General features: G+C 39.0%; 1 protein-coding gene across 2 annotated transcripts in view; it reads right to left on the bottom strand.

The window, feature by feature from the left end:
- The window catches only part of FAM91A1 (family with sequence similarity 91 member A1), a 42,863-nt gene extending 24,817 nt beyond the window's left edge, over positions 1–18,046 (bottom strand). The window contains exons 1-11 of one of the 2 annotated variants that reach the window (XM_059995160.1): positions 17,733–18,046; positions 11,209–11,293; positions 10,048–10,199; positions 8,133–8,190; positions 7,363–7,430; positions 6,690–6,803; positions 5,359–5,449; positions 4,881–4,943; positions 1,609–1,715; positions 1,048–1,086; positions 373–485 (exon numbers count right to left, since the gene is read on the bottom strand). In XM_059995160.1, coding sequence (XP_059851143.1) covers positions 373–485; positions 1,048–1,086; positions 1,609–1,715; positions 4,881–4,943; positions 5,359–5,449; positions 6,690–6,803; positions 7,363–7,430; positions 8,133–8,190; positions 10,048–10,199; positions 11,209–11,293; positions 17,733–17,804 — 962 coding nt within the window. In that variant the 5' untranslated portion in view covers positions 17,805–18,046. Of the gene's footprint in view, positions 1–372; positions 486–1,047; positions 1,087–1,608; positions 1,716–4,880; positions 4,944–5,351; positions 5,783–6,689; positions 6,804–7,362; positions 7,431–8,132; positions 8,191–10,047; positions 10,200–11,208; positions 11,294–17,732 lie in introns of those variants that run through there. The other variant, XM_059995161.1, reaches the window with a different exon arrangement.
- Between the last annotated feature and the right edge of the window lie 394 nt (positions 18,047–18,440).

Genomic DNA, 18,440 nt, shown 5'->3' with positions numbered 1-18,440 from the left:
AACAGCTACTGAAGTCAGTACTTAAATTATGAACATCCACCTAAATCCACTCTTACATTCAAGCCCCAAATTGAGACACAGTCCCAAAATACTCTGCACACACAGAAAAGGTTCTTAACTAAACCCATGGATAGGCTTCAGGAAATTTGGGAATGTTTAAAAATTATATGTAAAATATTGTATGAGCTTTTCTCTGGGGAAAGCATTTTAGTTTTCATCAAATTCTAAAAAAGATTACCACACACACAAGATTAACCACCACTAATATATATATATGGTTCACCTCACTTGACAGGTTGAATAAGTAAAATTTTTGTATGTAAAGCAATGCTTTTTTCAAAAAGAAACTCTCCTACTAAATAAATGAGTTACTTTAATCTGTTTACGGATGGAACATTCTTCCACGATGAATGAAGTTGATCCAAATTTATTACTTGTCCCTTCTTATGGGCAAACCCCAATCGGCAGTACATTGACACAGCATTCTGAAAGGAATATAAAGGAAATGAACATCTGAAATAAACTAGACTTCAGAATGTTTGTAGAGAAAAAACTATTACGGACTATGCTTACAGTGAGCCTCAAACATTTTCATCCCATAACTAGAAGAAAAAATTTTCAGTAGGCCTAGTCTTCCACTAAAGTCTTCACATATGTAGGAGAGGGAATGCTCCCAACTGTCTGGCCTGGGCCTCCCTAGATCCACCCCCAAAGAAGCGGAAGTTGTTGCTTATCTGACTTCATTACAAAATACTGTGACTTCACTACAAGACACTGCTACAAGACACTACAAGACACTACAAGACACAAGTCAGGCTGCTTTCTGGTGGGCACAGACCTGTGAGTACAGCTTTCACTCCCTGGGATGGAATACTGGTTCAGGGTTCTTATTTTGCTCTTCTCTATCTTTGTAAGCACCCCGACTGTGCACACTTCCTCTGACAGCTAATAAGAATCTCACTGCTTCTGTTTCTCAGTATCAAGACAAAAATCTATAATCCATTCAGTATTCCTATCACAAGTGAAGAGAGTATAAAAATTACATACCTTAACCAGGGATAGGTCTATCTCAAGAACATTTGCAAGCTGGAAAATAAAATTTTAAAAATATTTTACGTTCTAAGAATCATAAGCATATTACACAGTTGTAATAGACCATTTGACCATAATCAGAAAAATTTAAATTATTAATAACTGAGTCTGAATAAATTTTGTAATCAGAATTTTTTTCGTTCCATATCTCTAAGACACTTAGGGGAGTACAAATCCAGGCAGTGACCATAACAACTGAATTACTTAGCCTGTAATTTCGTCTCATTCAAAATAAAAAAAATTTCCAGATCAGTCAATTGTCTACAATGCTTTTATTATAAAGTCATATAAAGTTATTTAACCCATTCATAAGCTATTAACTAAAAAAATTTTAATATATATATGCAGGAAGTAACTTAAGAATAGTGAACTTAAGTATATTAATGGTCCAAGATCTAACCATGGGTGGACTTTGAAAATATTTTAATTATATCATTAAATAATTTTATCTACTTTACACAAACTTATTTTATAATCTTGAGGTTAAGTTCTTTCATAAGATGCTATCATACTTACCTCTGCAACATTAGTATGCTCATCTATTGAAACAAATATCTTATAGAGTAGAGTTTCAAAATAATCACCTTGCACTCGATTCATTACAAAACCTTCAAGAGGAGGAACTAAAATAAACAAAATAGACTTTTCTCAGTGACATAATTTTATAAAACAAGAAAGTTTAATTCAAACATCTAATTGAAAGAGACCTCCAACTTAGGGACTGAATTCAGCTTTTGATTCACTTTACCAACTCCATAGCAAGTTTTCCTAAAACTCCCAAAGTAAGGTCATATGCAATGCTGTCTACACAGAGTGGACTCTTATGGCAGAGCATAAATCCTACAAAGAGTAATTTCATCCCCATGGACCTCTCAGCGTTACTGAGGCAGAGAAGTGCTAGAGGCATGGACTTGGTAGAACGGCAGGGGCGCCGGTGCTGCTCCAGAATGGGGAAGCCCGCCAAGGGTGTGTTTCTGATGCGTCTAGGGCAGCAGGTGGCTGTTCTAAAGCAGAGAAGCAAGAACTGCAAGTCACCATGCTATCCAAAACCAGGTGGACAGAAGGTATTGGCTCTCTGCCCTCCACATCATCCCTGCTCCATCCTGAGAAAAGGGGAAATTCATCTGCGTGACTGCCACATTTATCACTGGTATAATTTGCTCTTTGGGGCTTTCTATTCTGTAACCTCCTTGATGGGAAGAGGGTCAAGACCTTCCACACAAGAGGCTGCCCGATCGATGCTCCCCACCTATTTATTCATACTCACTTCTCTCCACCTCTTTGGTCCAGATGCTCTAACCCACTTTACTAGAGTGCTCTGCCTGGCCAACAATAAAGAGGCACTATGCTTTCCTTTGCCATTCTCCCCTGTGGGCACACTTCCCCTGAAAACATCGTGGGAAGAAGGCGTGTGCCTAGGCCATAGCAGGATTTGGGTGTCCTTGTGTCCTCTAACCCTAACACCACCTAACTGCACCCAAAACCTAAATTATTCCCAACAGAGAGATATAAGACAAAATTCAAGTGGTCAAAAAGAAGGCACTGTGAAGAACCACAATGTATACATCAGGATAGGCTCTCTACTTTACAGCTCTGGCTCATGTCATTTTTTGATTTAGTGCTACCCATATTTCCAATCATCCAAGGACTGTTAAGGATCAAAGGTTTCTTTTTAGAAATATTTTAGTAATCCCATTTTTTATATAATTAATTCTTTTCCTACACTCTCAGCTGTGTGAATACGAAGTGTAAATGTTTACTGAACGCTTACTAAGTGCCAGACTATACTACTAGCTACTTTATATATACAATTCCACTTAATCCTCTTAATGTTAAGAGTTGTTCAAAACTATACCCTATCTTAGAGATGAAGAAACAAGGCAATGGGCTTCCCTGGTGGCGCAGTGGTTGAGAGTCCGCCTGCCGATGCAAGGGACATGGGTTCGTGCCCCCGTCCGGGAAGATCCCACATGCCGCAGAGCGGCTGGGCCTGTGAGCCATGGCCGCTAAGCCTGTGCGTCCGGAGCCTGTGCTCCGCAACGGGAGAGGCCACAACAGTGAGAGGCCTGCGTACCGCAAAAAAAAAAAAAAAGAAACAAGGCACTAACAGGTTAGAAATACACAATTTACATCTAGGCAAAAAGAATGAGGCAACTCTACATAAAGAGATATGGAATAGTAGCAACATATAATTAAAAAAGCAAAGTATGAGCTGGATACACCACCTGCGTAAGAATAAAACCACACAAAAAAGGATATATACATATATGCCTATGTGCATAGTATGTTTTTGGAAGAATATAGAGGAAACTTAGTGGCGGCTGAGAGAGGAACTGACTGGTTAGGGACAGGCATGGGAAGCAGACTTTTTATACTCTTCTGTAAATTTAGTATTTTATAATCATAATTACTGCCTACTCAAAAAATACATTAACAAAAATAAAAATAAAGAAAATACCTGGAAATAGCAAAAAAAGTTATAGAAAAAAAAAAAGACAAGGAAGGCCTGGCCATAAACACATGGTAACACAAATAAAAAATACAGGTCAGGACACACTAGACTATGATAACCTGATAGGAGGAAGTAGTGCTGTGAAAAGCCCCCAACCCTCATTGTTAACAGTAAGGTCCCTGGGGTTTTGTGACACTTCATATTTGATTACACAATATCTTAGAATGGTAAAATATATCACAAACAAGAATAATACCTAAAAGATATGATGGAAAACACACTTATAATACATAACCTTAATATAACAAGTGCTTCTATAAATTGGTAAGAAATCTAATCTAGAGGAAAAAAAGCCAAGGATGTGTCCAAGAATGTTAACCACATCACCACTGAGGTAAATAAATAAATAAATAAAATAAAAAAGAATAAAATATTTAAAAAAGGAAATGATCTAAACAACCAGCATAGGGAAATGGTTTACTAAATTGAAATATACAAGGGTCTTAATATTGATTTAACTTGGGGAGGTGGGTGAAGAGGAAGGGAGGAAGAGATAAAGATAAAAAAGATGGTAGTGACATGAAAATATAAGACACAGATATGTCAGGTAAAAATGAAGAACAAGGACTTCCCTAGTGGTTCAGTGGTTAAGAATCCACCTGCCAATGCAGGGGACACAGGTTCAAGCCCTGGTCCGGGAAGATCCCACATGTTGCAGAGCAACTAAGCCCATGCGCCACAACTACTGAGCCTGTGCTCTAGAGCCCGTGAGCCACAACTACTGAGCCCGTGTGCTACAACTACTGAAGCCCGTGTGCCTAGAGCCCGTGCTCCACAACGAGAAGCCACCACAATGAGAAGCCCGCACACCGCAACCAAGAGTAGCCCCTGCTCGCCGCGACTAGAGAAAGCCCACGCGCAGCAACGAAGACCCAACGCAGCCATAAATAAATAAACAAATAAATAAATAATGTAAAATGAAGAACATATAATTGTATGATATTACTGAATATATGTAGAAACTTATGCACTGAACAAGGTTTAAAAAGTGACATAAATGTACAAAAACACTGGTTTGATTTAGGATTGTGAGAAATTTACCTCAGATTTCTACTATTTTAATACAGTGCTTACACCAACAAAAGATAAAAATGAAAGGAATTTAACTAAAACCACCTCAATGAGTTGCAACGTAATGAGGAAGAAATGTTTTTCTTTGAAAAATTCTAACATCAAAGATCCCAGAATGATATGTGTCTAACTTAACAGGTGACACACAGTGCCCAGCACCTAGCAGCCATTCAAAAAACATTGAGAAATATTAGCACATATTTACCTGCTATACAACTGTCATCAGATATTGGTACATCCAGATAAATAAATCCTTTGTTATATAAACCTACAGAAACAAAAGTATCTTGTTTTAGATGAACCAGTAAACACTGTAGTTTAAAAAATTAAAATAAAAACTTTATTCCTGATTTTCTGTAAAGATTCTTACAACTTAATGGTATATGAAAAGGAAAAAAGAAAGATTGAAGGAAAAAAAATTACATCAAAGCTTTCAAATCTTGGTTTCCCTCAAATGCTCAGAACTGCAAAATTTTTCTTATGATTCATTTGTATAAATTTCTAATCTATGTGACTAATTATAGCCACACTGGAAAACAATGGACTAAGGTCACATTTCAAACAATAACATTCCTTAGGAAATATTACTGTTCTTACCTAATTGATAAATAATTGCTATAAATTGCTGATGGCTTAAAATAATTTTTTATGTTGACGAAAGACCATTTCTACTAACCACTTACTATGTACTACATTGTAATCTAGTGATCCAGAGAGCTGAGGGCCTGCATCAATGATCTTATCAATAGCGCATTTCTCGGGCAAAGTGCATATCTAGGAAAAGCAAAATATTTTCAATTAGGTCCTGTCCAAATTAACTAACTGGTAAGTTTCCTGAAATCTATTCATGTTTAAACCAATGATTATAAGTCATTAGTTGAATGAACTACATATTTTTTTCATTTTTTACTCTAGAATTCAAACAAAAAAAGCCACACACAACCATCAATTAAGGTGCCAAAATATGCTACCAACAGAACTCATACAACAAAGCAATTTTAAGTGCCAATACTTGCTGGTAAGTAATGTGCTCACTAATAAATAGTAATATTGACTCATCTTCTTTGCACTGGAATCTGATCCGTTTGCTGATTCTGGATCTCTCAAACCAGAAGTTCATTCACATGCCACAGGATTATTATCACTGACAAGATCACCATCTCATGACACAGTCTGACATCTCTGCTCGGAAGTAAATGCACTGAAGCAGAATTTCTAAGCCTTGCACACACTGGATTTATTCTGTCCTTGGAAGTAAAACAAAATGCCAACTAAAAAAAAATCCACACGCTCACTTAATTCCTTCAGCCACAGGGATATGACTGGTCTCTAGGCACATCGTCTGCTATTCCACCTTTTTCCCCTAAATCAACATCCCTTCTAAAATGTATAAAGCTTATAGCAAATGTGGTCTGACCACTGGGAATAGTATTTCCCTTGATCTTGACACTATTCCCTAACAAGCACTTACCACTTCAGTACAGCAGTTCAGCACAGTGATTAAGAGCACAGCAAACTGCCTGGGTTATAATCCCAGACCTTTACTAGAACTGTGACTGGAGCCATTACTTCACTTCTCTGCGCTCACTTTCCTCACATGTGAAAGAGGCTACAAATAATACACAGCTCTGGGGTTGTGATGAGACTCAAATGAGACAATATAAAAAGCAGCTGGAATAGTGCCTGGCACACTGAGCACACAGCAAGTCCTCAAAAACCGTTGGCAATACTATTGCTGGTAGCTGTGGCATCACGTCACTTTACATGAAACATGTAAGTAAAATCCCCAGATGACTGTACATGAACCAAGTCAAGTCTCCCTGATGACTAAAGAGTATTTTCGAAAACTTCCAATATTCTAGCCTACGAAGATCATTTACAATTTTGAATTTAAGTTTAATTTCCTTCAGGAAAACCAGCTAGTGTTACTTTTGGTAAAAAAGTTATGTAACTATAGTTAAAAATTATAATTTTTAAAATAAAAATCCTATGTTTAACTTTTAAAGTTATCTACCTTTATGTCATCTTCTGTGATATATGCAGCCTGCACCACCCACCATGCCTCTATGGCAATTTCCACCGGCTTTACTGGTAGAAGATCACGGGCCGTTTTCCGTCTGAAAAATTTCTGCAATGGTACAAACAGCAGAGCATTTGCAATCTATCTAAAATTACTACTTTCTTTTTTTTTTGGTAACAGTATAACAAGACAGTTTCCAACAGACTAAATAAATATCTTTTAAAATTCTCATGTTTTAAAATCTAAAGTATTCTAGATATACTGAATGGAGAAAGTCATTCTTAAATTATTTCAAAGTAAATTACTTCAAAACACTATCATTAAATCTGGATCTAAATCTAGAAATTCAAAGGAAACCCAGGTGAAAATGCATTTGTGTACTGATTTCACCCATGAAGTGAACCCTGGGAGTGGAATGAGCAGGTGAAAAGACCAGCAGAGCAAAGTTAATTTTTAAAAATAAATGGAATGTCTTATGCCTTAGATATTTTTAATTCAATAATCACTTAAGCTATAACCTAGAGATACTGATGAGTTGTTTCTGTATTAAGCATATTTTATTTGATGAAAGAAATCATAATTCATTATTTCTACTACTTAAAAATTTAATCTGATTGTGTGATAAGGAGGACAAGAAATTTGAAGGGAAGGGAAACAACTAACTTACTTTTGACGATCTACACTGATTCATCAGATCAATGTACTGGTTCCTTCCTATGCCAAGAAGCCTTAGACCTAAAAGAAAGAGCCTTTCCTTTAAAATCATTTAATACATCTTGAAATGTCAGTACACTCACAACCTACTAGGAAAAAACCTTTGACTTTCATTCCTCTTTTGATTACTGACAGATGATCAATATCAAATTAAAAAGAATTCTTCAAACAAAATATAAAAGACAAGCAACTGGGAGTGGTGAATTCAAGCTGACACTTTGACAATGCTAACTGAGAAAATTTTTAAAGAGCAGAAGTCCTCCCAATTCCAGGAAGTCAAAATGTACTTCTCAGCAAAAGTTTCTTCTTAACACAACAGAACTATGTCACTTTTCAAATACACACTTCATTAAAATAAGCATAATAAAACACCAGCAAATTATGTTAGTAACAACCATATATCATGCTGCAAAAATATTGTGCACAAATTTTCTTTCCTCATTTGGTATACACCACAGCCCAAGTAACAGAACTTCATTCTCTAGAAATACAGAGACTAGTCCCATTTTTCTGATTCTACCACTCCAAAATATTCTCTTAGACATTTAGACAAAATCTTATACTTGACTTGTATCACCTGATAAAATTCCTATCAATAATGTTGCTTGCTGTTCTCATCTTTCAAGTCTTCCAGGTTAAAAGCACAATAATGAAAGGCAAGAGCACGCATGCACAAAGACACTCTAAACATTGCCTCGTTCTTCAGCATAATTAAATACTTACAGTCAGCAGCAGTGAAATTGGGCAATGAATCATAACTTTTCTCACTGTTCATAATGTCCTTTTAAAAAGAAAAAAACGTAAATGTTAAGCGCAAAATGTCCTTGCCACAGGAAGCACTGAGATCAGAGCCTGGCAACCTAGAGCGTGCATGTCACAGTGTGGCATGTACCACGAGGTCCCAACCTAGCAACTGAAGGTCAGGCTTTCAGGTCTGGGTTCCTCACAGCGCATTATGAAGCCCAGACAGTTGCCCAGTAATCTCTGCCCTATGGAAGCTATGCAAGGAATACCTCTCTCAGAGTTCAGGGTTCCAGGCTCTCCACACTTCATACCTGATCCTAGACTCCTACCCTAGGATTAGAGAGAATCCCGAGAGAAGGCCCAACAGTGTGTCATAGCTCCATTAACAAGCATCCAAGACAAGCACTGCTGACAAAGACCTTAACCGCTCAGCAGCCTCTGCTCCTCCAAATCCCAACCAGCAACAGAGTCAAACTCAGGATCCAGCTTCTTGCAACCCTCATCTGTTTCTCCAGTAATAAACCAGCTGTTTACTGTGGGGATAAGACCCATTTTTAGCCCAGGAGTTATACCCAATGGTATAAAAACAGATACCAGAGAACAGCAAGCACATGGATGCACTGAAAGCTAGTAAATGGGACAAAACCTCACTCTATTATCTCCCCCAAACCTGTGGATAACACCAGAAAAATAATCAGAGAGACAGCAACAAAACTATTCTACACACTGCTTAGCTGCCACCTTCATTATGCTACCCTGGTTCTAGGGAAAGGGACTGACAGAAACCTGGGCGGCCAGGCCTCAAGCTTTACTTTGTATTTCCTCCAAAACAGGGACACAGGAGACATGGGACTATAGAAGTGCCTGTGAAGAAGGGGCTTAAGGAGACAGGCAAAGGGAGCTCCTGTGAAGGCAGCCACGTCCTAAAGGGAGCTAACCTCACTGCTACTGCAGGCGCCCAACTCCTTCAGTTCTAGGCTGCCCTCTGCTCTTCAAGTGGCTGGTGAGCCCAGAACAGTAGCACTCAAATAGAATTAACAGCAAATGAATACTAGATAAATACTGCCAAGCTTTACATAAAACCCACTTAAAAACAGTATATAGGGGCTTCCCTGGTGGCGCAGTGGTTGAGAGTCTGCCTGCCGATGCAGGGGACATGGGTTCGTGCCCTGGTCCAGGGGGATCCCGCATGCCGCAGAGCAGCTGGGCCCGTGAGCCATGGCCGCTGAGCCTGCGCGTCCGGAGCCTGTGCTCCGCAACGGGAGGGGCCGCAGCAGTGAGAGGCCCGCGTACCGCAAAAAAAAAAAAACGCCAAAAAACCAGTATATAACTACTATTTAAAGCTATTCAACACAGGCCTAAAAACTGCCTTTGGAAAAAGGCTAACATCTAAAAGTTAGTAATCACAGAAAGATTAGCAACCAGGACTACTAATACAATTCTATTCTTCTGAAACATGCATTATATAATGTTGGGTTTATATCATCATTTATTCTTTCTACAGTTAGAAAACAGCTAAATATATTAAGCTTCTCTGAGCCCAATGTTCAATTCTGTCACCCACATTTTCAACCTTAACAGTGTATTAAAAGCAATAAATTTTATACAAACTGTGCTAACATAAATGGCTGATTAACGCTACAACAGCACAAAGGGTCAACAACGTCTTCAAGAACACAGAATAAAGACAGATACTTTCCTGCTGAGAAAACACTGATAAGGACAACTACTTGCACAAGTGTGGCTACAACAGTTAACTATTAAGCAACCATCTTTTTTACACTATAAACTCAGAAACAATGTCCACCGTGGCTGAGGGCTGGTCATCATTCACAAAGTGTCCCCGACATGAAGTCCCATCCCATCCCTGAAGATTCACGTACTGTAAACTCACCTCCATAATCCCAGTATAATATAAAAATGGTGTTATCCTCAGGCCCTTTACCATGATATCTGATAAATGGTAAGGGTACAGCATGAGATGATCTCGACTGTACTTTAAGAGTTCCTCATAGTACTTGCGTTCATCTTTCTTGACATGTTTAACTGGGAAAGAAAGGGAAATTCTCCAGTTTTTTTTCAGATCTTATACTTAAATATAATTATAAATGCAAGGAGAAACACTTTACAAACTAATATTAATTAAAAAGAGAAGTATGTAAATTGGAAGAGAATAAAACAATCTAAGTTGGAACAAAGAAACAATTACACCACAAGCAACAGACTTCAGAGTATATAAGTAAAATATATGGGACAGAAAAGTAGAGAAATAATTCTTAACAAATCAAAGAGCAAAGAAAGTGAACATGGAATGTCTCCCCCAAAAAACATAAGCTATAATCCATCCAACCCCTATGATACTTTACAAGACAGCCAATCTGAATGGCCGTTTTCTATGAAATCAAGTCTATTTTTAAACATTATTTGCTGGTTTCTGTGTTTTAAATGTAAAAAAACCTCTGATTTCCATGGAATATGTTTTCATAGAAAACCTATCTCTGAAATACTATGCTTAAAATAAGAGTAACAAATGGGAGGGAAGACTAGCAGGGCAACAGAATAATCAAAGTAATCTGACAAATAAAAAGCAAACATTTTTAAAAAAGTTTTTTTTAAAAAATGGAGCCAATTATGTTTAAAATTTGTTCCAATTATTATAGAAAGAGTCTTCATTAAAGTTGTATTATTTGGAAAATTTATAGAGACCAAAACAAAACTCAAAGTCAAAATTCATTAAGAAGGAACGTACTTCTTTTCTGGCATATTTTCTCACTAAACTAAAAAGAGGACAACTGAATCAAAATTAATATTCTATAGGTAAAATGAATCTATAAACAGTACTCTAAAAAATAATTTTCATTGGAATTAGAAAGAAGAATCTACTTGCTAATGCAAATTATTGTTAGGTGTGATGGGTCATTATAGAATTTATTAAAGGCTGTACATGGAAAAATTTCAGTACTATGAAATATATAATAAAAAGATAGGACAGATTTATGAAAACGTAATTCAGCAGTAGTCATTTCTACCTCAATGTAAAAATGTCTCTACTTACCTAAGTTATTTCTGTATCGTAACTGATTGCGGATACTGTACAGGACAACCTGCTTCTCATATTCTCTCTGTGAATTTCCAAGACTCTAAAAAAAATTTCAAATAGATTTAAAATAGTTTCCAAACTAAACAACAGTACTTTTACCCCATAAAATTTCAATACCATGCCCCCTAATTTTATCCTGGAATCTCTAATTTCCAGAACTGAGTAAAGATTTTCTTAAATTTTATCATACAAATTTTCCTGCTATGGTATTAGAGCAAAAATTCAATGTGTTTATCTTCAGTCTCCCTTTCTAAAAGGATTTACTGAAATTATCTAAAGTATTTAATATCAAATAAAAGAGCAGTCTGAGAACATAACTTCACTTAAGTTAACAAAAAACTAAGTTCTACAAATAAAGATTTCCTTCTCTTGTTTTTTTTAAACATTTTTACTGGAGTATAAATGCTTTACAATGGTGTGTTAGTTTCTGCTTTATAACAAAGTGAATCAGTTATACATATACATATGTCCCCGTATCTCTTCCCTCTTGCGTCTCCCTCCCTCCCTCCCTCCCACCCTCCCCATCCCACCCCTCTAGGTGGTCACAAAGCACCGAGCTGATCTCCCTGTGCTATGCGGCTGCTTCCCACTAGCTATCTATTTTACATTTGGTAGTGTATATATGTCCATGCCACTCTCTCACTTTGTCCCAGCTTACCCTTCCCCCTCCCCGTATCCTCAAGTCCATTCTCTAGTAGGTCTGTGTCTTTATTCCTGTCTTGCCCCTAGGTTCTTCATGACCATTTTTTTTTTTTTTTAGATTCCATATATATGTGTTAGCATACGGTATTTGTTTTTCTCTTTCTGACTTACTTCACTCTGTATGACAGATTCTAGGTCCATCCACCTCACTACAAATAACTCAATTTCGTTTCTTTTTATGGCTGAGTAATATTCCATTGTATATATGTGCCACATCTTCTTTATCCATTCATCTGCTGATGGACACTTAGGTTGCTTCCATGTCCTGGCTATTGTACATAGAGCTGCAATGAACACTGTGGTACATGTCTCTTTTTGAATTATGGTTTTCTCAGGGTATATGCCCAGTAGTGGGATTGCTGGGTCATATGGTAGTTCTATTTGTAGTTTTATAAGGAACCTCCATACTGTTCTCCATAGTGGCTGTATCAATTTACATTCCCACCAACAGTGCAAGAGGTTTCCCTTTTCTCCACACCCTCTCCAGCATTTACTGTTTGTAGATTTTTTGATGCAATCCCTATCAAACTACCAATGGCATTTTTCACAGAACTAGAACAAAAAATTTCACAATTTGTATGGAAACACAAAAGACCCCGTATAGCCAAAGCAATCTTGAGAAAGAAAAATGGAGCTGGAAGAATCAGGCTCCCTGACTTCCAACTATACTACAAAGCTACAGTAATCAAGACAGTATGGTACTGCCACAAAAACAGAAATATAGATCAATGGAACAGAATAGAAAGCCCAGAGATAAACTCACACACATATGGTCACCTTATCTTTGATAAAGGAGGCAAGAATATACAGTAGAGAAAAGACAGCCTCTTCAGTAAGTGGTGCTGGGAAAACTGGACAGGTACATGTAAAAGAATGAAATTAGAACACTCCCTAACACCATACACAAAAATAAACTCAAAATGGGTTAAAGACCTAAATGTAAGTCCAGACACTATCAAACTCTTAGAGGAAAACATAGGCAGAACAGTCTATGACATAAATCACAGCAAGATCCTTTTTGACCCACCTCCTAGAGAAAGGGAAATAAAAACAAAAATAAACAAATGGGACCTAATGAAACTTTAAAGCTTTTGCACAGCAAAGGAAACCATAAACAAGATGAAAAGACAACCCTCAGAATGGGAGAAAATATTTGCAAATGAAGCAACTGACAAAGGATTAATCTCCAAAATTTACAGCAGCTCAGTATCAAAAAAACATACAACCCAATCCGAAAATGGGCAGAAGACCTAAGTAGACATTTCTCCAAAGAAGATATACAGATTGCCAACAAGCACATGAAAGAATACTCAACATCATTAATCATTAGAGAATTGCAAATCAAAACTACAATGAGATATCATCTCACACAGGTCAGAATGCCCATCATCAAAAGATTTCCTTCTTGACCGTCTCCAATTTGTGTAGATGGATAGATTCTTGCACCTACATTTATTTAAATTTAAGAATGGCCACTAAGGACAGATCCCCGTCTGATGACTACTTACAGTTGAGGGCTATGATTATTAAAAATTAAGATTCCTGGAGAATGTACACTTAAAAAATACCTCTAAATACGATTATTTCTTAAAAACGTCATCTTATGGCCTCATCAGAAAACACTTATGACAATTTTAGAATTTCCGATATATTTTTTAGTGAGCAAAATGCTTTCTAGCTGTGAATTTAGTGTTTTAAGTCCAAAATTGGGTTCTCATGAAAGCAAAGAATAAGTCTGTCTGATTATAGTTAACATGATATTCAATGTGAGACCATAAACTTAATTTAATATACGACTGCTATCCCCCTTCTAATTACTAGCTATGATCTTTCCAACACACTATAAAATAAGACATCTTAAGAGATTAATGACAGAAGGAACAGAGGACTCAGTTATTATACTTCTCACTCATAGGTTTCTGAAAGCCAAGGTAAATGTCCACGCACATACTTTCACTTAAGGCCATCTTCACAAAACAGATGAAACTCACATCTAAATAAACTGGCACACAACTGGAACTACTGGTGGGTAGCATTTTAAGAAAAAAGGGACATAACGTGAGAAAACTAAAAATCTTTCTTCCTGCATCTAGATTAATTGATTTATCACAGGTTGAACCATAAGCCACACTACTGCTGAAATGTTATGTGCTGACATTATTTTCATCCATTTTAACATTACAAGAAGTTAGGAGTAAAGTTCATTGTAGAGATACTGCTCTCCTATCTTTTATGTAGCACCAAAACCAGGGCCACTATTGAAGATATTTAGGGGATTCAAAATATTAGGCTTTCTGTAAAATTTTAAAGGATCTCCTCTAGCTCTACTGCCAAATAAAAGTCTCTTTCTCAAGGAACAGAGAACACACACACTCACTCACACAGCAGACAATTTGCTAAAATCTCAGCAACTTCCAAACTTGAGAATTTACTCTTCTGTTTCAAAATAAGTCCCTTAATTTATTCTAACTTACAACCGTTTTCTCCCTTTAAAACTCTGTTCCCAGTAACTCCAGGATAAAAAGTGTAAATCAAGCCACTTACACAAAATATAAGGTCCCCATTATTTGTAAGTTAATGAGAGAATACAGTATCTACTAAACATCTAAGTCTTTGCGCTAGTCATTAAGTAATGACTGGTCCTGATCGATACATGTGCAGACACACAAATAACTAAAAACTGCATTAACAGCTGATTTTATTCTTCACTACCCTTGTACATAAAATATAATTGCTTTGTTCACAAAGATTCTTTGGCTTCTCTTCCACGCCCACCCCAATTTCCCACCATCCACATTTTAAAACACTGCTGCCACTACAGGAGGCAACGAAAGAAAGGTCATTTTACTGGGAGACAGTGCAGACCCTGTAGAAATTCCCACCAGGTCTGACAAATGAAGCTGGGCTGCAGATAAAAGGAACTAAAACAGACAGAGTGACATAGAAACCGGCTGTAAAACACCCAGTGTGGATCACATGATGCTAAAAGCATAAAGAATTCTTTCTAAAGCTTTTGCTCCTACAAACCCCAATGCGCACCACCTCCCCCAAAATACACAATAGTTTTTTTTAATTGACCCTCCTTGGAACCTCATCATAAAATTTCCCTTCAAATAAAACTATGAATTGTTTTGAACAATGAATACTGGTAAACTACATAGAAAGATCCTGAAATAATGGCCTGATCCAAAACTTTTTAATGGATTTCTGAAAGTCTAGTATAGCTCACACCATGTAAAAAATTTTCATCTCATTTATATAAAAACTATTTTTTCAAATATTTTTTCAAAAAAAATCTGAATCACCTTCCACCAGCTTTCAAAACTGGGAAATATGAGTCACTTTCAAATTAAACTCATCAAAACTTACCAGAAACTCTTATCAAAGTACTTAGTATCTGTAACACCAAAAACCAAATTCTTTCCACACAAGGACTATTCCCCACTTTTAAACTGACTAAGCTTTAGCTCCTGGAAAAAAATCTCAGACTGATACTATCACTCATTCACTGCAAAAGTATTTACTAAAAGCCAACTAAGAGATAGGTGCTCAAAATACAAAAGCAAAAACAAGTAATGTAACCAGAAAATACAACATAGTGGGGTAAGTGCTATGGGTGAGAAATACAGTGCTGGGGCAGCACACCTGAGGGTCAACTACTCCAGAGATAGGTCAGGAAAACCTTTCTAGAGGAATTAACATCTCAATTCAAAAAGAAGCAACATGTAATCTATGGAGACAAATAGAAATAGGACTGGGTTTGCATTTTAGAAACCTCACCACAGTATAGTATGAAGAATGGATAGGAAGGTACTTTTCTGAGTGCTAGACACCAGACAGAAAGCTGATGTCCTAATCCAAGGTAGACCTAGGGAAAAAGAGCAAGGCTAGAGAAAATCCATGAAGTAATTTGTACAGATGGGTTTTGCAACACCTTCTACAAGCGAAAGCTTATCCTAAGCTAAAACACCAATTCTTGTAAGTGATCTCACCAAAAAAAGTTTTAATTTAATGTCATGCTTGTGCTTAAGTATAACACTGTTCTGAGATTATTTTTAATAGTCATGACTAAGGTTTGGAAAGGTTTTTGCCATATGTACAAAATAGATAATAAGAACCTGCTGTATAAAAAAATAAATAAAATTCTAAAATTCAAAAAAAAAGCCTTTTCCCAATACTAATTAAGATCAATTATTTCTGTTGGACATAACTGAATCATCCATCTTTCTTCTATTATGTTACATTTATTTTTGTGAAATGAAGAGTAGAGAAAACATGGAAACAAAGGATTGTTGGTTCTTCCAGCTGTCTTGCCATATGCCACAAAACCCTAAAAACAAAAAGTGCCCATCAAAGCCCTCATTCCAGCTTAACAAGAGAAAGTCTGTCAGGTTTAGAGCTTTCTTCCTCCCATTCAAGATTAACGTCACATGGGCAGCCACTGCCACCCAAGAATTCTGAGTTCCTTAAATTTATCTTTCCACTTCCTTGTATTTTTGGTATCTTGAAGTGAAAGCGTTTTCTCTGCCACACAATGCACCGCCAGAACCTTAAATTATTCATTTCCTGGAACTAAGACCCCAAGCTGGGAGAGGAGGCAAAGTAATAATCCTTATACCATCACCACCAACAACCCAAACTTTCCAAATATGCCAGGGTCCAGCACCAATGGAAAACAGAATTTCACTCTCAACCAAGCAACATGGCGGGAACTTGAAGGTCCATCTATGACCAGAGAGAAAAAGTGCCTTCTATACAGCACATATCACTTCTTCATAATCTTTACCACCGCTCACCATATTCTGTATTTATTCATTTATTTGTTAACTGTCTTTCTTTACTGAAACGTAAGCTCCATGAAGACAGGGCTTTCCCGTGTTGACTGTTGCAAATAACCCGCACCTAAAACAAGGCATAGCACATAGTAGGTGTTCAATAAATATCTGTAAAACAACTGAGTAAAAATAACACTCAAGCATTTGAGAACTACCTCTCGGACAAAAACCTCCTGTCGCTCTCTTGTTGCAACATCTCTAATAAACTCATCTTGTTGACAGACTGAAGTCCAACGAAACAAAGTCCGAAAGCCCTTTAAAATCCGGCCCTGACCGCTACCACTCCCCACGCACTCACCAAGCCCCACTGCCAAACACACCAATACATCTACACCTCCGGATTCCGGTGATGGAGGAGGTCGCTCACTACTCTCAAAGCACGCTTTCACTCGTCCAAGCTTCTTAAAATGACTTTCCTTCTCGCTGGAAAATCTTGAATCCCCCTTATCTATCTCTTATTCGTCCTTTAATGCCCAATTTAAATGCCTCCCCTACACAACGTCCTGACACTCCCTGGACGGTTTCTGACGCCCTCCTCTGCGCGCTCGCATATACTATCATGCAGGTTCGTGTGAGCTGCTATCAGCCTGTAACGGATTCATTTGTTTCTCGTCCCTTTCCCACCATCCCGCAGTTCTGGAGGTCAAGAGCCGTGTTTTAAATTTGTTTCGAAGGTGCCTAGCGCAGTGCCCGGTTGAAGGGAGTCTGCGTGCGAAGGCGGCAAGCGAGTCCACTGGACACCATTCCATCCCATTTCGAAACGGCCCCATCCTGCCCCTGTGGCCCCAGGACCGTCCCCTCCTCACCCGCGGGCTGCGGGTAGGTTATCTCAAGACCCTGGGCGGGGGAAGGCCGGGAGCCAGCCCAGAGGCGCCAGCCTCGGCCCCGCGGGCTCGGCGAGCAGGTGACGGCGGGGCGGGACCCCGGCCCCAGGTTCCATACCTGCCTCACGTTGGCCGGCAGCTTGCTCCAGGGGTAGTTGTGCCGGATGTGGAACTCCACGTCTATGTTCATGACGCCGGGAGCCCGGGAGGGCGGCGGCGGCCAGGACCGCAGCTGGAACGACGCCTCCCGCCTGCCCGCCCGTAGCCCGTCCGAGGAGCCCGCGGGAGGCCCCACGCCTCACACTGCGGACGGCCCGGGCTGCCCCATGGCCTGGGCTCCCGACAGCTCGGTGCGGCCCGGGCCACGGGGCACGGGAGCAGAGGAGACAGGTGACCGGACGCCTCGGCTGCTCCAAGTTTCTTCCTAGTTTCGGCCCGCCGGAAATGGCTTCGGGCGTGCGTCACTTCCGCCCGCCGGCGCGAGGCCGGGGGTCCGAGGCCGGGGGGCGGAGCCCGGGACCAGCCTTCATGCCCGCCCCCTGCAAGCTGAGGGGCGGGACAGCGAGGTACAGCCGGCAGGGACCCCGGTAGTCGTGCCTTGCTCGAGCGCTCCGTGTCGTTCTGTCAGTCTCTGGATGAATTGATTGGGTTTGTATTGCCATTGCTGGATGACCCACTTTCCCCCAAATGCGAGCCCGGGTGGCCCTGGAGCAGGCGGTTACAGGCGCTGGGGGAGGGCTGGCCAAGAAGCAGCGACTTGGGAAGGGGGCCATAGTTGACTTAAAAACGGGCAAGAGGGCTTCCCTGGTGGCGCAGTGGTTGAGAG

The sequence above is a fragment of the Delphinus delphis genome, chromosome 17 (genome assembly GCF_949987515.2).
Source record: "Delphinus delphis chromosome 17, mDelDel1.2, whole genome shotgun sequence".
Taxonomy (NCBI): domain Eukaryota; kingdom Metazoa; phylum Chordata; class Mammalia; order Artiodactyla; family Delphinidae; genus Delphinus; species Delphinus delphis.
This window is presented reverse-complemented; position numbering and strand designations above follow the sequence as displayed.